We start from the raw sequence: 18,837 nt of genomic DNA, 5'->3' as shown, positions 1-18,837 counted from the left end.
CGCGGACGCGTCGTTGTTTTCGTTAAATTCGCCGTGCATTCCACATTAAACGTCTACGACCCAGCTAGATGAGACAAGACGTCACAACAACGAACGCAAGACTTGCCGCGATAGTCGCGACCCCACCAAACCCCGCGCGAAGAAGTTTACATAACCTTGTTCTTCTCGCCACCGCGCATCTTCTTGACGCGGTTCTTCTTCTCCTTGATCTGCTTGCGGGACTTCGTGACCGCCTCCTTGAGGCCGGCACGGATGACGCGGTGCTTGGGCTCGAACTTCTTCATCGCGTCGATGGTGTCGTAGATCAGCCCAAACCCGGTGGACTTGCCACCACCAAACTGCGTGCGGAAGCCAAAGAGGGACACGCACTTGTCGTCGTTGACGTCGTACATCTTCGCAAGCTTCTCGCGCAACTCGGCCTGCGACACGAGGGAACGACGAGGCGGGGGAGGAACGTCAGCGCGAGCGCGAGGGACGTGAAGTGGAGGCGATCCCCCCCTTTGTTCGCGGGCGTAAAAAAACCCAGAAACCCTAAAAAACAACGTCCGGCGCGGGGCTCACCTTCGGCACGTTGGCGCGACCGGGGTGAAGAACATCGAGGATCTGCGGGAGGGAGAAGAGGAGGACATCTTCGTCAGTACGGTGCGCTCGCGGTGCTCGGCGTCGCGTCTCTCGACGGCGCGATGGGACGGGATTTACGGACGCCACGAGACGCTATAGCGGAGACGCGCGGTAATCTTTTCATCGGGCCGGCTTTCGACGGGCACTCACGAATTGACGACGCGCGAGGAGCCGGTTCGTCATGAACTTGCGCGTGCGGAGCGTGCACGAGGTGGACGACATGATGAAACGACGCTTCCCGTGTAGGAGAGCGTGCGCTGCGCCGTTGAAAGAGGGAGGGGCTGCGTGATTTTGTACGGTTTTTCTCCACTCACCGACGGCAGCGACCGGCCGCGCCCGCGACTTTTCTGTCCCGCCAAGCGAAAACCGAGAAGCTCGCGCGCGCCGCGTCCACAACCGCCCGCGCGGCAGACACGCACGCACCGCGCGTCCACGTAACCCGTCGCACGATGTCCAAAGCCGCGTTCGCCGGCCTCAAGGCTGTGCAGGAGATCCGCTTCCACCTGTGCCAGACGTCGAAAGGAAGCGAGGGGGTGAGGAACTTTCTCCTGAAGAGCTACAAGGCCATGAAAGCCGCGTCCCCGACGACGCCGATCTTGATTCGCGAGGCGAGCGGCGTGGAGGGTGGCTTCGTCGCGCGTTACGGTGCGTCACCGCGAACGTCTCGTCGACGTCGTGAACCCGCCGCCGATCGCGGACCCGCGCGCGCGGATCCTCGTTCGTTTCCCTCCTCCAACGATCGATCGCCTGTCTGTTCGTCCCCTCGCCCGCCGTCGTCGGACCGCGTCTGACTCGCGAATCCCCGTCCTCGTCCTCGCAGACTTTGGGGTGGAGAAGAAGTTTTCTTTAGAGGGGCTGGACGCGAAGGCGGTGGAGAAGGAAGTCACCGGGGTCCTGAAGCAGTCGGCGTGAGCGCGGGGACGGTCTCGCGTTCGGTTACCCTAAAATCCGATCGAGAGATCTCCGTCGTCGTCGTTCGTGACGACGATACTAACCTAGCTAGGATGTATCAACACCGTAACGCCATCGCGCGCGCCATCACCACGTCGCGTCGCTATCTACGTATCTTCATCCCCCCCCGTCGTCTCCTCGCGCGTGAGAAGGATGTCGTCCGTGACGGCTTCGAACGCTGCGGTGACCTTCGTCAGCGTCTTTTTCGCGCGCGTCAGCTCCGCTCTGAGCTCCTCGCCCAGGGCGTGGTCCTCCTCTGCGAGCTTCGCGATCCTCGCGAGCTGCGCGTCCGCGTCCAAGTCCACCGGCGGGAGCGCGGACGCGAGCTCGTCGATCTTCCTGCTCTCGTCCATTACCGATCGCGCCATCTCGCGCACCTGCGCCTCGTCCACGCCCTCGCTCGGGTCCGCGCCCTCGACGACGGACGCGGGTTTCGCGTCTCTCTGGAGCACCCCCACGCTGTTGTAGAACGCTTCGTTAAGCCTATCGACGCTCTCTTGCAGCTCCGTCACGATGTCCGCCATGGCGACTCGACCCGAGAAGAGTGCGCGCGACGGAGTGAGGAGGAGGCGGTCGACGAATCTCGACGAGAAGAAATATCTGATCGGTGGAGTGCCCCGATGAAAAAATATCGTCGCGATCAAATTCATCGCGAACATCTGAGTATTGACCCACGCTTTCGACCGACTAGCGGACAGCGCAGCCTGGACAGCGCGCGGCGGATTTCAACTTCGTCAACAACACAGAAAAGCGCGCGCAAACGAAGCGCGAGCGCACTGTTCACTTCGCCGGCGGGCGACGGCGCACTTGATCGCGCGGAGTGCGAGCTACGTTTACTCGCGCGAGACAACCGCGTAAGTGAACGAATTACGGATCTGCGCGAGCGCGTGACCTCGGAACGATGGGGTACGCGAGCGATGCGCGCGAAGAACACGCGCACGCGCAGGCGACGACTTCGCCTTCGATAATGAAGACGAGCGTCCATCGACTTTCGTTCGGCATCGGCGGCATAAGCGAGCTTCACGCGAAAGACAAGGAGACGGGTTTCTTCAAAACTACGGTACGTCTCGATGCGCGCCGAGAGGAGACGCGATCTCGCGCGGCGATCGCGCGCGCGCGACGCGTCTTCGTTTTGCCGCCACTTTTTTTCCCTCCCATTTCTTTTTGCCGCTCAAATCGTGATGCGATCGCCGCGGATCCTCCGCCCTCCCCCGCCGCGCGCGCCGTGGCATTTGACCCCGAACTCGCCTGACGGTGTTTTATCAACGTCAACATCACAGGATACGCGCGATTCCACCCAAGAACTGCCGTACAGCGACGAAGTCGAAGACAAAGAGCGCACGCCTCCGTCGAAAATGGGGAAAGCAGGCGTCGTGGTGAGGAAATCGCCAAACACGGTGTTCTCTCCCCTCTCCGTGCGAAGCTCCGCGACGAGCGGCCCGCTCCCGGGCGATCGCAGCTTGGACTCGAGCTTCGACCCGGCGTCGTACCACGACGCCGCGGACGATCGCGAGCGCGAGCTCGACGCGAGCGTGGACGGCGGCGGGGTCGACGACATGGACGTCGCGTCCAGCGTCCCGTCCTCCGCGGGGGACGACGTCCTGATGTCCGTGGCGTCCTCGCACAGCTGGCTGCGACGACGCTCGCACGGCCCGGCGACGGACACCGCGACCGCGCTCGCGCCGCTTCCGCCGAGCGCGGACGAGGCGCTGCTGCACCGCCGCGCGTCCGAGCTCAGGCTCGCGTTGAGAGTCGCCGAGGACGCGCTCGATAAGACGCGGACGCGCCTGGAGACCGCGGAGGAGGCGAGGCACGAGGCCGAGGCGGAGGCCGTGGCGCTGCGCGCGCGCGTGTGGACGCTCGAGGGTGCTGAAGCGCTGTCCGGCGCGCGGCTGCACGACGGATCGCTCGACCTCCTTCGCGGCGAGCTCTTGAACGAAGCCACGGAGGAGCTCGAGGAGGCGGCGAAGGCGGCGAACGAAGCCGAGGAACGCGCCCTGAAAGCGGTCGCGTCGCTTCAACAGGCTGAGGAAGCTGCCGCCGCGGTCGCCGCGGCCGCGAACGGCGAGGTCGAGACGCTCTCCCTCGAGGCTGCTCAGGCGAGGTTCCGCGCGCAGGCGGAGGCGAGAGACGCCGCCGCGGCGAGAGACGCGATGAAACGCGCGGAGGACAAGCAGCACGAGGCCGAGCTCGACGCCGCGAAGTGGCGAGAGATTGGCGATCGCGAGACGATCCGATCCTCCAACGCGGAAGAGGAAGCGCGGAGATACAAAGTCGAAGCCGAAGAAGCGAGAGAGGCCGCGGCGGTCTCCCTCGCGAGGGAGACGGACGCGGTGCAGCACAACAACTGGCTGCAGCAACGCGTCAACGCGCTCGAGGAGGCGGAGGGCAACGACGCGGGCGCGCACTACGGCGAGGAGCTCAGACGCGTGCGCGAGAAGCTCACCGCGGACGCCGCGAAAGCCGCGGATGACCTCGCGGCCGAGCGCAGCAGGCGCCGAGCCCTTGAGGCGGTCCTCGTCGAGGCTGGGATCGCCGACGTCGCCGCCGCCGCCGCCGCGGCGGAGGCGGGGGCGACCTCCGCGGTCGCCGAGCTCGAGGCGCAGCTCGCGAAAGCTCGCGAGGAAAAGGACGCGATGAAGCGCGCGCTCGACGCCGCGACCGCGGCCGTCAACGCGAGGTCTGTCAAGTCCAGCCAAGACTCGTGGGCGGACGCGTTGGGCCTCGAAGCGAACGACGGCGACGCCGCGAGCGAGGAGGACGAGCCGAAGAAGAAGGACACCGCGACCGAGACCGAGCCTCCGATGACGGAGGAGGAAGAGAAAGACGCGAAGGATGTCCTCCTCGAGACCGCGCAAAAGGAGCTCGCGGAGCTTCAAGAGGTGAACAAGCGCCTCGTCATGGCGCGCGAGGCGCACGCCGAGCAAGTCGCCGCGTCCGCGGCCGCGTCGACCGCCGCTGTGGACGCCGCGCTTAAGCGCAACAACCAGGCGTGGGCGATTAAGGTCGCGGAAGCCGAGCGCGCGATCGCCATCGCGGAGGAGAACGCGACCGCGGCGCTGGATCGCCTCGCCGTCATGGAAGCGGAGTGTGAAGCCGCGAACAAGAAGTTGGAAGGCGTTCACAGCCGCGAGATCGCGGTCGAGAAACTCGAAGCCTCCGTCGCGATAGCGGCGGAGGACGCGAAGAAGAAAGAAGAAGCGCTCGCCGCTCGCGAAGCCGAGGCCGTGGAAGCGGAGAAGGAGTGGGAAGAGAAGCTCACCGAGGCGAGACAAGCGGCCGCGGCGGCAGAATCCAAGCTCGCGGACGCCGAGACGAAGCTCGCTCAAGCGGTGGAGGACGCCGCGGAGGCGAAGCGCGCCGCCGCGGAGTCGATCGCTCAGGCGGAGGAAGAACGCGAGCGCGAAGTCGCCGAGGCGGAGAAGGAGTGGGAGGAGAAACTCACGGAAGCGAGGCAGGCGACCGCGGAGGCGGAAGCCAAGCTCGCGCGCGCAGAGCGTCTCGCCCAGGAGGCGATGGAAGAATCCGATCACGCGTTGCTCCGCGCGGACGAGCTCGAGAAGGAAAGGGACGGCGCGCAGCAGGAGCTTGACCTCATGCGCGAGCGCGAAGCCACCGCGGAACTCGCCGCGGAGGCTGAAGTCGCGTTCGCCGCGCTCGAGGCTGGCGAGGAGGCGAAGATGGAAGCCGCGGAGGCGCTCGCGCAGGCGAGAGCCGAGGCGGCGACGGTGAGGGACGAACTCGACGCGCTTCGAGAGTCGATTCGCATCGAGCACCACCGCGAGACGCCTCCGCCTACGGTGCGGCGCGTGCCGCCGTCGCCAACGATGACCCCGAGGGGCAGCGTCCTGGACGAGCCCACGAAGTCGTCCGAGTCCCCGGTGCGCCCGAGCGGCGTCACCGTCGTGCAGATGATGACGGACGACGAGTGCGAGAGCGAAGCCGCGGTCATGGAACCGCTCTCTGAGGACGAGTCCCCGATGGAGTACAAGACGAGGATGCGGAACGACCGCGACACGGACGCGGACTCCGCGGGGACGAACACGCCGAACAGCGGCGCGTTCTTGACCAGACCGCGGTTCGCGTCGCACAACTCGTCCCCGGCGCTGCCGTCCACGCCTTTGCTCGCGAAGTTCGCCGCCGTCGCGTCCCCGGATCCGACCGGTCCGGAGATGCGCAGCAAGCGTGACAGCCCGCAGAGCGACGCGACGGACATGGACGTCTCCGAGCCCGAGTCCGCGGCCGGCGGCGCGAGGAACGACGGACAGTGGGTGTGGCATCCGCGCAAGTCGGAAGCGCAATCGACCCCGACGAGGGCGTCGCGCAAAGCCATAGAGGCTGCGGAGGCGGCGGCGAAGGCTGCGCGCGCGGCGGACGCGGCCGCGGAGGCGGCGGCGGAGACGGCGACGCGCAGTAAGGTTGCGCGTCGCCTCGACGTCGACAACAACGAAGCCCTCCGCTCGCTCACGTCCAGGCGCGCGCAAGGACGCCGCTCCACGCCGCTGCGGCGCGGCGGCGCGTCCTCCTCGGACGAGGACGATCTGTGCAGAATGTCCGATTCGGACGACGAGAGCACGCCGCCTACCGCGCGGGGACGACACAGACGCGCGGCGACGCGCAGGCATCGCGAACGCAGCGCGTCCCCGCCGAGGGAACCGAAGCGGAGCCACTCCCCGGAGCGCCGACACCGAAGCTCCACTGACGCGGCGTGGGGCGAGGACCGCGTCGCGAGGGAATCGAACGACTCCGTCACGAACGTGAACCACGCCGCGTCCGAGGCGTTCGCCGCGGTCGCCGCGAGCGCGCACGCGGCCGCGGAGGCGGCGTCTCAGGCGCTTCGAGGGAACTCGAGGAACGCGTCTCGGGCGAACTCGCGCGGGTCCTCCGCGCACGCGACGCCGAAGCCGTCCCCTGCGAAGCTCGCGGCCGCGGCGTTCAACGCGGCGTCGCCGCTGACGCCGTCCGCGAACCGCCGTTCGACGTCGTACATCGTGGAACGGTCGATCCGGGAGGGCGAGGCGACACTTCAGGCGATGCGCGCGTCCAGGGCGACGCTCGCGTCGAAGTCCCCGGCTTTGAAGCAGCGGCGGGTGTCCGTCGCGGACAAGACGACGGCGTCGAGGGCTGCCAAGGCGCACCCGCCGCTCACTCCGGAGACGAGCCGGAAGTCGCTGTCCACGAGCAGGAGCCACGCGTCAGATCCCTTCGGCCGGCCGACGGGGACGTGGGGGAGGCCTAGCCCCAGCCCGGTGCGTCCGACGGCGATAAGTAGCGGCGCGGTGAAAACGAGCCGCCATAACCATCGATACGCTTGAGAGAGAGAAGGTCTTTGCGCGTTCGTGTTTATTTAATGACATGAAACAATTTTATCATCTCATCACAGCGTTCAACGAAGTAAACACTCCTTCAGCACGTCCCGTATCCCGCGATCGAAACGGCTCAGCGCGAACGCTTCCTTCACCCACGATTCTCCCTCGCCGTCGTTCGGCGGTTTTTTATGTTTCAACTTTCTACCCGAGTGCGCGACGAACGCGCACTCGAGGAGGAACAGCTGCACGTCGGCATCGTACTCGCGACTAAAATACACCATATCTCGCATGTCTACGACTTTCGTGGACGTGAGCTCGACGTCTTCAGTGGTGGCGTCCACCCCATCGAGCGGCGCCATCGCTTCGAGGCACGCGGCGTCGAGCGCTCGTCGCGACGGCGCGTTCGGCAACTCGCCGTGGAACGGCGAGCGCCTGATCGTCTTCACGGCCGCGCCCACGACTCGCAGCCGACGAGTTTCGACATCGTCCTCTTTACGGCGCGCGCGCGCGCCCATGGTGTTGAATCCGAACCGATGGTGCTGCTCGCGCCACCGCGGGGAAACTATCTCCGGGTGCTCCTCGCCGTCGACGTAGAAAACGGCTCCGGTTTTTTCGAGCTCGACGAGGTCGATGGGGAACGGCAGGCAAGGGACGCGCTCGCCTCTGGCTTCCATGTAGCAGAAGGTCTGCATCGCTTCGTCAGCGGACTCGAACGGGCCGCCGAGGCAGCAGTAGTATTTCCTCTGCATCCTCCGGTGGTGGTATTCGAAGTCGCCGTCTGTGGTGTCGAAAATCTCGCTGTGACCACAAGTCAAGCCGTCGACGCGCGAACCGTCGTCCAGATGGAGTCTCACGAGGCGCCCGACGCGCCGATCGAGCTCGAGCTCCATCGGACGCGTATCAATGGTCGCGTCCTCGCGTGGAGAGGTGTGACGCGACCCCTGGCGCGAGAGAGGTAACAACGACGAAAGTAACGGTCCTTCCGCTACTTTTCGTCGGACGTTTTGGTCGTCCAGGGGTTTTGGTGGTCGAGAACGAGGCTCGGCGACCGAACGTTCGATCATTTTCGATCGCGGCGATGGCGCGTCAACGCTTCGCGACCGCGCTTTTGCGCTGCGCTGCGATCGCGTTCCTGGCGCTCGCCGGCGCCGGGATCGCAATCGCGGAGACGTCGTATTACGATACCCTCGGCATCTCCAAAGACGCGAGCCCGGCGGACATCAAGAAAGCGTACCGACGTCAAGCCATTAAATGGCACCCGGACAAAAACTCCGATCCCGGCGCGGAGGCCAAGTTCCAGGAGATCGCGAACGCGTACGAGATTTTGAGCGATGACAACGCGCGGAAAAGATACGACATGTACGGCAAAGACGGCCTCGGCGGCGGCGGCGGCGGCGGCGGATTCGGCGACTTTGGCGACTGGGGCGACTTCGGCGGCGGCGAGACCTTCAGCTTCAACTTCGGCAGCCGAAGCGCGGGGGACATCTTCGCGGACTTCTTCGCGGACGAGGGCGAGGATCCGTTCGCGGACTTCGACAACTGGGGCGACTTCGGCGGAGGAAGCATGGGCATGGGCATGGGCGGGATGCACATGGGCGGCGCTTCCTCGGCGTCGTCTTTTTCCTTCTCGTTCAGCTCGTCGGGTGGCGGCAAGCAGACGTTCAGCCGCACGGAGACCACGATCGACGCGAACGGCAGGCGCGTCACGAAGACGGTCAAGGGCGGTTCGGAAACCGAGACCGAGGCGGAGATGGAGCTGGACGACGGCAGAGGGAACGTGCGATCGCGCCGCGCGAACGCGGCGGGCCAGAAAGAAAGGGCGCCAAAATCTCTCGACGACGACGGCGGCTCGGGCGAGAAGCGAACGAAGAAGAAGAAGGCGAAGAAGAAGAAGTCGAAGAAAGCGTAGTCGGTGGACAGCTCCGACTTGTGATGGGTGGGGAGCTACAGTACGTGTAAGTTATCGAGGCTGTCGAGGTGCTCATCTTCATTTATTCATTCTGAGAATCATCTCAAGTTATTATTCTTCCGAGAAGTTCTGCCCCCGTCATCACAACGCGCCGCGCCGCGCCGGCACGTCATCGGAAGGCTCTCTCGTCGATGAGCCTGCGGCACCGATACTCAGCGCCGGCGGTGCCTCCGAATCGCCAAACGATGTCTCGCACCGCGGACGAAAACGACACAGAAGCGTCGAACTCGTACGCGCTTCCGACGAACACGACGGATTCGGTCGCCGCCGCAGTCGCGAACGCGGCCGTGTACGCCCCCATCGTCGCGTGGGCGGTGGCCATCCTCGCGGGTTCCGCGGCGTACGCCGGACCCGTCGGCGCGTCGACGCCGAATCTGCCTCTGATGTGGTACGACGACGTCTTCGTCCGCGCGGGACCGTTCCTCCCGCTCGCCCCTCTGGCGTTCAGGATCGTCGCGTCCGCGGCAGCCGGGGACAGCGTCCGAACGCGTCGACGCGCGGCGTCTCTTCCCCCTCCGTCGCGCGCGCTCGCGGTGTACGCCGCCGTCGCGCTCGTCAGGCTCGGGGTGTACCTCGTCGGACGCGCGGCGAGCAGCGCGAAGACGTCCGACCACGTGTTTCTCGGCGCGGCGGTCGCGGCGGCGGCGCACGCGGAGGCGGTCGCGGCCGCGACCGTGTTCGTGGACGTTCTCCCGTCGATCATCGGTTCGGACGTTCGAGGAGGGGGGGACGCGTGGAGAGCCGGCGATGGGGTGAGGCGGAGACAGGGGAAGGTTGCGATGGTCGTCACCGCGGCGGCGGCGGCGGTCGCGGCGACGACCGCCGCCGCTTTGTTTCTCCTTCAGTGCGGAGATAGCTACTTTACCGCGGCGTACTTCCACACGCCGACCGAGACGTTCGCGGCGGCATTCTTAGGTCTAGTCATGTTGCAGTCCGTCACCATGGGCGCGGTCACGGTGCCGGCTGCTCGAGCATTAGGCGCTTCCGCCGGCGACTTCGTGTACGGACTTACACTGCGGTCGGCGCACGGTAGCAAGGCGTAGCTCTAGGGAAGGTTCATAGATACCAATGATAGATTTCGTTGACAACACGCCTACACACACATGCCATATACATGTATACCTAACCTTATCGTCGCCCTCGTCCGCGCGCGCGGCGCGTCGCTCGCGCTCACTTGCCCGGGACACGAACCGTCGCCGCGAGCAAGATGTGATCGCTTGGCTCCACCGCGGACGGAAACGGCCCCTTCACCTCGCTCCTGTGTGGCAGCGGCATCACCTCCGCGACGTCAACCGTGGGGGAGATGAAGATGTAATCCAGCGTGTCGATGAACTGCGGATCGTCCTTGATCTGCGCGAAGTTCGTGAAGTCCGGCTCGGAGCCGGTCGCGACGTGGTACGCGCTTCGCATCGGATACGTCAACGCCGTGCTCCACGTCTCTCCGTCCGGTGCGACGGGCGCGGCCTCGTGCGCGGCATCGATGTCGCCCGTGGTGATGAGATCGTACCCGCCGTCCCCGGGTTTCAGGTTGAAGTCTCCCATGAGGACGACGGGGAGGGAACCGGCCATCTTCTGCGCGTACGCCGCCGCGAGCTGCGAGTGAATCGTCATCACCCGCGGGTCTCGGAACATGCACGGCATGTGATAGTTCGCGACGCCAAACTCCACGCCGCTGGACTTGCACTTCAGCGTCGCGTACATGATCGTGTTGAACCGATTGCGCGCGAGCGCCCAGTCCGATTGCTTCGCGCGCTTCCCCGTCAGGAAGTAATACAACCCGAGCGGTTTGTCGACGAGGAGTTCCTTCATTTTCGACGGTTTCGGCGCGCGCGGCAGACGCTTCGTGTCGCTGCACCGCGAGATGTCCACCTTGACGACGTCGTACTTATCGATCGGCACCGCGAGCGCGATGCCCATGTACCCGTTGAACGGCTTCCCGTACAAAGACGACACGAGGTGGTACCCGCGCTTTGCGAAGAACACGTGGAGCTCGCCCGTCCACTTCTGCGACACCTCCTGCAGCGCGATCACCGCGCCCTTCTTCATCTCGTCCTCGAGCTTGACGAGCGTCTTCTTCAGCCGCGTCGGCGGGTCGAGATCCTCGGGGGCGCAGTGCGTGAAGTACGTCGGCTCGCACAGGGACGAGGACAAGACGTTGTACGTCACGACCCTCGCGTCGTGCGTCTCCGAGGACGCCATCACGATCGTCGACGTCGCGAACGCTCTGCGGTGCTGACGCGCGTGCGAGAGGCGATCGACGCGCGATCCCGCGAACGCGACGGACGACGAGAAGTGCGAGACGTCGCGCGAGGACGCGGCGGCGGCGGCGAGGACGAACCCGAAGCTCTGTCGCCGGCTCGGATGCGCGCGCGAGATCCACGCGGTTTGGGCACCCTGCTTCGCGCTCAGAGACGCGAACGATCTGACCGAGGCCGAGGACGATCGCGGGGCGACGCGTCGGAGGAGGCGGAAGGCTGTCGGCTGCAAAGACGCGACCGCCGTCAATGACATGTCCTGTCCGGAAGCGCGCCTCGTGGTCTGGCGATCGGAAGGGTTCAAACGTCGATTTGTAGTGTCAACTGCAGTGAGTTGATTGCTTATTTCACATGGTGTGTCTATACTTGTGCTATGCGGTAGGCGATCGAGGGCATCACGCGGGGGAGATCAACAGCTTGTACGCGACGATGCACGCGTTCAGCGCCCAGAGCGTGGCGACGAACTTGAACTCCTTGTCGTCCACGGCGTCGAGCGCCTCCGCCTTCGGAGCCTCGGGCGCGGGCGCCGCGACGATCGGCTCGGCGACCTTCTTCTCCTCGACAACCTTCTTCTCCTCGACGACCTTCTTCTCCACGAACGTGCCGGCTTCCATCGCCGCCGCTTCCGTGGTTGTCCTCCTCCTGAACTCTGCGGCGATGGCGATGTCGTCCACGGACGCGAGCCTTCCGTTCGTGCTCGCCGCTGTTTCCACGGCGGCGACGGCGGCGGCGACGGCGGCTTCAGACGCCACCGGCATCTCCGGCGCGTCGAGCGATCCCGGGGTCCAGCTCACGATGCCGACGCCGTTGCCAAACACGGCCGCGCCGCTCTTCGTCGCTTGGTCCGTGGTCGGTCGCGAGAGGATGTTCGACGCCGCGTGCGCGGGAGCTTCCGCGACCGCCGCCGCCGCCGTCTCGGTCGCGGGGACGGGCACCTCTACCACCAAGTCGAGCTCGTACCCGATTTCGAATCCGTCCCACGACGAGACGCCGACGCCGCGCTCGAACACGGATACGCCGCTCTTACCCCCGCGATCGCGCACGACCGCCGGGGGCTTCGAGGTGATCGCGACCGCCGCGGGGGCGACGGGTTCCGACGCGGGCGGCGGAGGCGGCGGCGCGGGCGGCGCCGCCGGGGCGGCTTCCTTCGCCGCCCCCATGACCGTTTCCTTCATCTTGCCGAACAGGCTCGTCGTCGGAGCCGAGTCCGCGGCCTTCTTCGCCAGCCTCACGGTCCCGCCGCCGTACGGTGTCTTCACGATGTACACGCTGACGCCGTCCCACGTCTCGCTCGCCATGAGGACGCCCTGCGGCCTCTCTTTCGTGAACGAGTAGTACGCGCCCTCCTCGACGTCGCCGCCGACGAACGGACACACGATGCAGTGTTTCATCTCCGAAGGCGGGCGCGCGGTCTTCTTCGTCGTCGTCGGCGCGTCCGCGGTCGGGGCGTCGACCGTCACCGCGGGCGCGGAGATCACGTTCGTTTTTCCTCCGACGTGGTTTAGGCGGGAAGCCGCGTGGCCCGGCGCGGTCGCGCGCTTCGCGACGCGCGCGTGCAGTCGCCGCGCGCCGAGATCGTTCGCGCCGATCGCGAGGGTTTGGGATGCGATGCAGGCCATTTTGAGCGTCCGCGTCGCGTCGTGCGTCGCGCGTCGTCAGATGAAGGCCGACGATCCGACGCCTGCTGAGCTGGCGGGAAAAGAGTCCCATCGAGCGCAAGCGCGTGAAATCGGATCATCGGCGGTCCGGTCAGCCGACGAGCCGTTGGAGCGGTGAGATTCAAATCTCCGCGCGCCACACCGCGCGCGTCTGTCGCACCCGCGCGCACGCTCTCTCGTCATGAGTCAAACGTGGCTCGTGAAGCTGCCGCGGCCGGAGGATGGCGCCACGCGCGTTGACGACGCCGCGTCCACCGCGGGTCTGCGCGGCGGCATCGTCACGGAAAAGCCGCTCGGGGCGGTGGGCGTTAACCGCATCGACCTCGCGCGGCTCGACCCGAACGACAGGAAACACGCGTGCGCCGTCGAGCGCGGCGGCGTCCTTCGCTCGATGCGCGTCGGCGGCAAGAGCGGAACCGGCGTGGAGAGATACCAGCTGCACTCGGAGGGGAGCGGCGGGAGGTTGGAACCCGTGTCTCGGTCGTGGAGACAGTTCGAGCTCGTCCCCGGGCAAAACGGCGCGGTCCTCATCGCGCAGAGCGGCTCCCCGAACTTGCTGTACAGCACGTTCCCCGAGAGCGCGGAGGAGAAGGGCAGCGTCGTCTTCCTCTTCGGATCGCACAACGGCGCGGTATCGTGCTTCGCGGTGTCCGACGACGGCGCGTTCGTCGTCTCCGGCTCCGTGGACGGATCCCTCGCGGTGTGGTCCGTCGAGGACGGGGAGAAAATCGGAAGCATCTCGTCCGCGCACGCTGGCGGCGTCACCGCGGTCGCGATCGCGAACGAGACGTGCGTCCTCTCCGCGGGCGCGGACGGGTGCGTGCGCGCGTGGGAGGTGACCGAAAAACCCCGGCTGCGGATGATGCACAAGCTCGAGACCGGGCCGGCGCCGTTGATGTCGCTCGCGGTGTGGGACCCCGCGCACGACGTCGTCCGGGACGAGGACGACGACGCGCGGGAAGTCGCGGCGAAGTTCGTGAAGAAGGCGGGCAAGGGCAAGACGAAAGAGATGAACACGGGCGGGAACGGGAAGATACTCGCCGCGGGGAGCGCGGACGGTACCGTGTACGTGTGGACGCGCGTGCCGCCGGCGAAGAAGCTGTCCAGCGAATTCAGCTGGAAACCGGCGACGACGTCGCACCACGCGCAAGGCAAGGAGGTGAAGTTTCTGTCCTTCCGCGCGGACGGGAAAGCGCTCCTCGTCGGCGCGAGCGACGAGCGGGACAACGGCAAAGGCGAGGTGCGTCTGTTCGAGACCGAGCACTGGACGTCGATCGCGACGCACATCTACAGCAGCATCGTCGCCGCGTGCAAGTACACGCGAGCCGGGCGGTCGCTCGACCTGGCGCTGTTGTGCAGCGCCGCGGGGGCGCCGAAGCTGTTCGAGGGTAGGCTCATACCGATGGTGTCCGCGGACTTGAGGGAGAACGGGAAGGGCGCGGGGGTGTTACCCGCGCCTCTCGGGCACGCGTTGCTTCCCCCTACGGGTAACCAGGACGGCGGGAAGATTACGATCTGCGAGCCGGTCGCGCCTCCTGCGGAGGCGCCGCGCGAAGCGGCGCCGCCGACGCCGGTGCCGCAGACCCCGGCGCCGGTACCGGAGGAGCCGAAGCCGGTGAAGCGGGCTGCGTTCAGCCGCTCGGGAAAGTATTACAAAGAGCCAGAGTCGACGCCGAACCAGCGCGCGCTGGAGGTGGTCGCTAGCATGACTGCGAGCGTGATGGCGAAAGCGCCCGCGCCGGTGCCGGTCTCGGAGGAGCAAGGTGTAGGGAACGAAGAGGGGGTGAGCGGCGCCGAGACTGAACTCGCGAAGCCGTCGCTGTTGTCCACGAGGCCGCTGCTGCACCGGAACGCGTTGATTCCGTTTGCCATATTCGACAAGGACGCGGAGCTGCAGCATCACATGGCGCCGCTGGGGGTGAAGGGGAAAGAAGAAGCGGCCGCGGTGGCGGACACGCACGTTCGTGCGATGGCGGCGGCGAACATGGACCTGTCCTTGCCGTTGAACGCGCGTAGGTTCGAGGGTCTTACGGAGATTCCCGCGAACGCGCCGCGCGCCGCGAAAAGGTTGGTGGGTAAGCAGTTAGACAAGAGGTGGCTGGCGGTGCGCGACATCAAGCCGCGCATGGAGGACATGTGGGTGGCCGCTCGGCGAGAGCCTCAGGTGTGCAGCACCGAGGGTTGGAACACGGAGGGTCTGTTGGCTCCTCCTTCGGAAGGTGTTGAATTCTAACAGGTTAGTGTTGTAAATTAACGACTTGAGTCTCCTCTATTAGGGCTACTACGTTCTACGTTCTATGTGTTTCTATTCGTTCCGTGCGTCCGATCACCGTGTGCAACGCATGCTCGTGTCTCTGCAGACGCACGACCTCTTGCTCAAGTTGCGCAACGCGCGACTCCGAAGCAGACAATTTTTTGCGCGCTTCGTGCGTCGCTCGTTTCTGCACTTGGACTTCCAACCTCACCGACGCGAGGAGCTGTTCGCTCTCTACGCGTAACCTGTCCATCGCGTCGATCGCCGCGGTCGCGGTCTTCGAAGCCTGATTATCGGACGACAATCGCTCCTCCAACGCCGTGATTCTCGCCTCCGCGGCTTCACGCGACGCTTGCTCTTCTTGGAACTTTCGCCTCGCGTCGCTCAGCGCTTCTTCGAGGGTTTGCATTTGAGCGGACGTTCTCTCGAGGTCTTCACCTCGCGTCTTCGCCTCCACGAGCAGTTGGTTCGATTCTTCCTGCAGTTTCCCATCCTCCACGATCCCTCGCGTCAGTCTCGCTTCCAGAGATGCGTTCGCGGCCTTCAGCTTTTTCAATGTGAACTGGATGTTCACAAGCTTCGCACGGACTTCTCGCTCGCGGTTCTCCGCGCGTTCAGCCCTTTCGATGAGTTGTTTCTCAACGACGAGCTGTTTCTCGCGCTCCTTCGCCATTGTGGCATCGATTTTTTTCGTTTCTATCACGGACTGAAGCGGCGGCGGACGAAACCGCAGATCGTCCACCTCACAAAGTGCCGTGTCGCGCACGCGCCGCGCTTCTATTGCTTCCTCTGTCTTCGCGTTCAGCTCCTCTTTCGTCGCGGTCACCTCGGCGGAAAGTCGCACAGACCGTTCGCGCCATTCCTTGACCTGAGCCTCCGCGACGGCCAGCGCCGCCTCGGCTTCGTCGACGCGTTGTTCGTTCAGCAAATTCGCCCGCTCCGCCGCGGAGGCGACGTGCGCGAGTTGAGCCCGCATGGACTCGCACACGCCCTCCGTCTCCGCGTGATCGTGCTGGAGTCGTCGCAGAGCGTCCGTGAGTCGCTTCGTCTCCGCTTCGGCTTCTTCGCCTCGTGCGAGTCTCTCGCACATCGCGTCGAGGCGAGCGACTTCCGCGCTCGCGGCAGCGCTCGATGCCATGGCTTCTGCCGCGCGACCGGCAGCCTCGGACGATTTCTTCGTTTCTTCGTCGAGAGCGTCCGTGAGAGTTCTCTTCGTCGTCTCTAACGCTCGGATCGCGGCTGCTGCCTTGGCCTGGCTTTGTTCGTGAGCGCGCTCTGCTTCTCTCATGTGAAGTTCCTTCATCGCGAGTTCCTCATAAAGACGCGCGACTGTCTCTTTGAGCTCCCACGCGCTATACACCGCAATGTCGACGTCGTTCACCTTGACAGCTTGTTGACGTTGACTTGTATCGTACAACTCTTGCAGCGCGCTGAGCTTATCTTTGAGTTCGTCGTGTAGAACGATCTGCGAAGCGTGCGAGTCTCTAGCGGCAAATAGTTCCTCGCGAAGACTCTTGACTTCTGCTTGCAACGCTGACACGGTTCGCTCGGTGCTCGAGCCTGCGTCTGCTGCACGAGCTTTTGCAGCCTCGGCGGCGGATAACTTTTTCACGAGCTCAGTTTCCCAGGTTGGGTTGTTGTCGTCCGTCGCCACCGCGTTCCCCCTCGTCGTCGGTTTTAACTTTCTGAGTTCATATCGCGCTTCTTCATCGTCAGCAGCGGACAGTTGCTCCTGCGATGAGGGTCCGGGAACGCGGGGCTGGGAAGACTCAGTAAGTCAAATCGTCTGTCTATCGTCGTGGCACGAACAAAATTCAATTCGCTCAAGTGTGTCTTGACGAACGCCGTGGCCTTCCTCACCTCTAGCATTCTGCTCATGGCGTCGTTGTACTCCCTCGAGCCTTTCAGCTCCTCCGCGGAGACGTCGACCTGCAAGAGAGAAGAAGGAACGAAAGGCAGGAACGCTCGGCAGGCGTGGAGGATGGAGGATGGTCTCGTCGTCTGTTGGCCGCGTGCTAAGGACGACTCGACTGCGTGCCGAGTTGCGCGACGACGATTCCGCGCGTGTGCAGGGTCGAGGAAGCGTGGAGGACTCGGGGAAACGCGGGTGTCCTTCACGCACCCGTCTTTGAATGAGGTCCGCCACGTCATGGGACGCTGGGCTCAGCCCTTCGTCCCCGCCGCTCATGTCGCTCGCCGGCGCTTCGAGGTGTGAGACCTCAGAAAGTTCAAAACCGCGTTGTCAGAAAACCAGGAAACCGGCAGAAAATATTTCGGAAATCAAAGATGCCAAACCGGAAAATCGATCAAACCCGATCAAACCGGAACCACATCGAACGCCGTTACGATGAAACAAGAGCTCATTCATCGGACTATGTGCCTCACAGAAGAACGGCTCGGCTTCATCAACCCCGCGGAAACGAGACCAAAATTTTCAGGATTGTCACGGAAAGCAAGCAAGACCCAGGAGGTATTCGAGCAGATCGAGTAGGGCCCGAATTTCTCACAGAATCATCAGTAAATAAAGTCAGCTTTTTACTCTAACACAAGCCCGAAAAGTCTCGAACTTGTGCGCAGATAATAAAAAATGCGGCACAGTTCCGCGAGAGAAGCGCATATCATTTTTTTAAACAGGCGTGAGAAAAGGAATTGGCTTCCCGCCACTGATCAAACCACGAAATCATGAAAAACGAGTGACAACTACGGGAAAATGCGCTTTAACAGCCCGGGCCAAAATGCTAAAAGTTGAATCAAGGCGCGAATTGAAAAGATGAAAATAATAATCCGGGTTCAAGGAGCGATCGGTGTCTCGGCCAGCGGTTCCCCTCGCTTAAGAACGGGATTGAATTACTGCCCAGAAAAAACTGCGCAGAATATATTAAACCAGAAATATAAAGCAAACTAACTGCAACTCTTTTCAGTGGCTTACGAAACTATTTTCAAAGTCTTACACCATTAGAGTCGCAGGAACGAGCAAACACAGCGCATCACAAGGAATTTAGAGGACACGGTACTCTCATGCGACGATGTGCGCCATTCGTTCCACGTTTAGGCTTCTGAATGAAGAAGTCTCGCTTGAATTCAGAAAGGTACAACTTCAAACAACGATAATTTCTGCGTTTCAGAAGGTACCAAGTGTTTCTTCCGCGAAAAAGGTCCCAGGGAGCGGTGAATGAGTATCAAAACTATGTCACAAGAACAGTAACATTAATCTGCAAAGAAGTGCAGCACTATTCCTGAAGCTGCTCACACGACGTCGTTCGATCGCGCCGAAACATTGGACTCGGGGTTCGAGAAGTAACATTCACGTTTCTAACAAAGGACGGTGGTCAATTTGATATTTTGAGCAGCTTGCGCATCAAATGGAAGAGTTTGCACGTGTAAATGCATGAGCGAATGTCGCAGACGGTGTAGTCGAATTCATGTGAGTTTTCGCGCGGAATGCGCGGCTTGTTGAGAAAGATCGCGCTGTTTATAAGTCACGCTGGCTTTCCAAAACACTCATTCTGCTCAAGAAAGTTTTTATTCGCGTAAAGTGAATCTTGAAATCAAAGAGTGGCTCACGCGTGGCATTTTAGGATTGTGTGCGTGTTCAAAATGATTTCGCCTGTGGTGTTGAACCCGCGTGCACGTCATTTTCGCTTACATGGCGCTGTCATGAAAATATTCTACAGCTAGCCGCTCGATTTCTCGGTTTACTCGTTTCTATAATATTTTCGTGTTAAATTTACATTTCTTTGTTTCTTTGCAAGCCGCGAGACGTCAATATTCTTCGCGACCCGTGTCGATGGTTTCATGAATTGTAGCGGGAAATAATCTC

The 18,837-nt window shown here is 63.4% G+C and overlaps 11 protein-coding genes across 11 annotated transcripts; 5 read left to right on the top strand and 6 right to left on the bottom strand.

Moving 5' to 3' along the window:
• Nucleotides 1-13: 13 nt before the first annotated feature.
• MICPUCDRAFT_60015 (uncharacterized protein) lies at nucleotides 14-884 on the bottom strand. The gene is made up of 3 exons (XM_003060283.1): nucleotides 772-884; nucleotides 562-603; nucleotides 14-419 (listed from the first exon to the last, which is right to left on the bottom strand). The coding sequence occupies exons 1-3, from the start codon at nucleotides 841-843 to the stop codon at nucleotides 147-149; spliced, it is 387 nt and encodes a 128-aa protein (XP_003060329.1). The 5' UTR covers nucleotides 844-884; the 3' UTR covers nucleotides 14-146.
• A 186-nt stretch (nucleotides 885-1,070) lies between these two features.
• MICPUCDRAFT_19041 (uncharacterized protein) lies at nucleotides 1,071-1,533 on the top strand (the record flags this gene model as incomplete). The annotated part of the gene is made up of 2 exons (XM_003060575.1): nucleotides 1,071-1,266; nucleotides 1,442-1,533. The coding sequence occupies 2 exons, from the start codon at nucleotides 1,071-1,073 to the stop codon at nucleotides 1,531-1,533; spliced, it is 288 nt and encodes a 95-aa protein (XP_003060621.1).
• Nucleotides 1,534-1,679: 146 nt separating this feature from the next.
• Nucleotides 1,680-2,096, bottom strand: MICPUCDRAFT_60013 (uncharacterized protein; the record flags this gene model as incomplete). The annotated part of the gene is made up of 1 exon (XM_003060282.1): nucleotides 1,680-2,096. The coding sequence occupies one exon, from the start codon at nucleotides 2,094-2,096 to the stop codon at nucleotides 1,680-1,682; it is 417 nt and encodes a 138-aa protein (XP_003060328.1).
• A 377-nt stretch (nucleotides 2,097-2,473) lies between these two features.
• Nucleotides 2,474-6,887, top strand: MICPUCDRAFT_60012 (uncharacterized protein; the record flags this gene model as incomplete). The annotated part of the gene is made up of 2 exons (XM_003060574.1): nucleotides 2,474-2,632; nucleotides 2,853-6,887. The coding sequence occupies 2 exons, from the start codon at nucleotides 2,474-2,476 to the stop codon at nucleotides 6,885-6,887; spliced, it is 4,194 nt and encodes a 1,397-aa protein (XP_003060620.1).
• A 71-nt stretch (nucleotides 6,888-6,958) lies between these two features.
• Nucleotides 6,959-7,771, bottom strand: MICPUCDRAFT_40885 (uncharacterized protein; the record flags this gene model as incomplete). The annotated part of the gene is made up of 1 exon (XM_003060281.1): nucleotides 6,959-7,771. One exon carries the CDS (start codon nucleotides 7,769-7,771, stop codon nucleotides 6,959-6,961), a length of 813 nt encoding a protein of 270 aa, XP_003060327.1.
• A 284-nt stretch (nucleotides 7,772-8,055) lies between these two features.
• On the top strand, nucleotides 8,056-8,268 carry MICPUCDRAFT_8511 (uncharacterized protein; the record flags this gene model as incomplete). Its single annotated transcript, XM_003060573.1, has 1 exon — nucleotides 8,056-8,268. A coding segment is annotated over one exon (213 nt), but the record flags the coding sequence as incomplete, so codon positions are not given.
• Nucleotides 8,269-9,035: 767 nt separating this feature from the next.
• Nucleotides 9,036-9,893, top strand: MICPUCDRAFT_60009 (uncharacterized protein; the record flags this gene model as incomplete). Its single annotated transcript, XM_003060572.1, has 1 exon — nucleotides 9,036-9,893. One exon carries the CDS (start codon nucleotides 9,036-9,038, stop codon nucleotides 9,891-9,893), a length of 858 nt encoding a protein of 285 aa, XP_003060618.1.
• Nucleotides 9,894-9,910: 17 nt separating this feature from the next.
• MICPUCDRAFT_60008 (uncharacterized protein) lies at nucleotides 9,911-11,361 on the bottom strand (the record flags this gene model as incomplete). Its single annotated transcript, XM_003060280.1, has 1 exon — nucleotides 9,911-11,361. One exon carries the CDS (start codon nucleotides 11,359-11,361, stop codon nucleotides 10,021-10,023), a length of 1,341 nt encoding a protein of 446 aa, XP_003060326.1. The 3' UTR covers nucleotides 9,911-10,020.
• Nucleotides 11,362-11,421: 60 nt separating this feature from the next.
• MICPUCDRAFT_60007 (uncharacterized protein) lies at nucleotides 11,422-12,724 on the bottom strand (the record flags this gene model as incomplete). Its single annotated transcript, XM_003060279.1, has 1 exon — nucleotides 11,422-12,724. The coding sequence occupies one exon, from the start codon at nucleotides 12,722-12,724 to the stop codon at nucleotides 11,501-11,503; it is 1,224 nt and encodes a 407-aa protein (XP_003060325.1). The 3' UTR covers nucleotides 11,422-11,500.
• Nucleotides 12,725-12,944: 220 nt separating this feature from the next.
• MICPUCDRAFT_40882 (uncharacterized protein) lies at nucleotides 12,945-14,996 on the top strand (the record flags this gene model as incomplete). The annotated part of the gene is made up of 1 exon (XM_003060571.1): nucleotides 12,945-14,996. The coding sequence occupies one exon, from the start codon at nucleotides 12,945-12,947 to the stop codon at nucleotides 14,994-14,996; it is 2,052 nt and encodes a 683-aa protein (XP_003060617.1).
• Nucleotides 14,997-15,051: 55 nt separating this feature from the next.
• On the bottom strand, nucleotides 15,052-17,205 carry MICPUCDRAFT_40881 (uncharacterized protein; the record flags this gene model as incomplete). Its single annotated transcript, XM_003060278.1, has 3 exons — nucleotides 15,052-16,749; nucleotides 16,878-16,946; nucleotides 17,140-17,205. The coding sequence occupies 3 exons, from the start codon at nucleotides 17,203-17,205 to the stop codon at nucleotides 15,052-15,054; spliced, it is 1,833 nt and encodes a 610-aa protein (XP_003060324.1).
• Between the last annotated feature and the right edge of the window lie 1,632 nt (nucleotides 17,206-18,837).

Source organism: Micromonas pusilla (genome assembly GCF_000151265.4).
Source record: "Micromonas pusilla CCMP1545 genomic scaffold MICPUCscaffold_8, whole genome shotgun sequence".
NCBI lineage: Eukaryota > Viridiplantae > Chlorophyta > Mamiellophyceae > Mamiellales > Mamiellaceae > Micromonas > Micromonas pusilla.
The sequence above is the reverse complement of the archived record's forward strand: the minus strand, read 5'-3'. Positions and strand labels throughout refer to the sequence as shown.

Bases quoted from the DNA above. Each gene is read 5' to 3' on its own strand.
- MICPUCDRAFT_60015 (XM_003060283.1), bottom strand. From the start codon at position 843: ATGTCGTCCACCTCGTGCACGCTCCGCACGCGCAAGTTCATGACGAAC. The intron at 604-771 runs GTGAGTGCCCGT...TCCCTCCCGCAG, and splicing joins TCCTCGCGCGTCGTCAATTC to ATCCTCGATGTTCTTCACCC. The intron at 420-561 runs GTGAGCCCCGCG...CTCGTGTCGCAG, and splicing joins GTCGCGCCAACGTGCCGAAG to GCCGAGTTGCGCGAGAAGCT.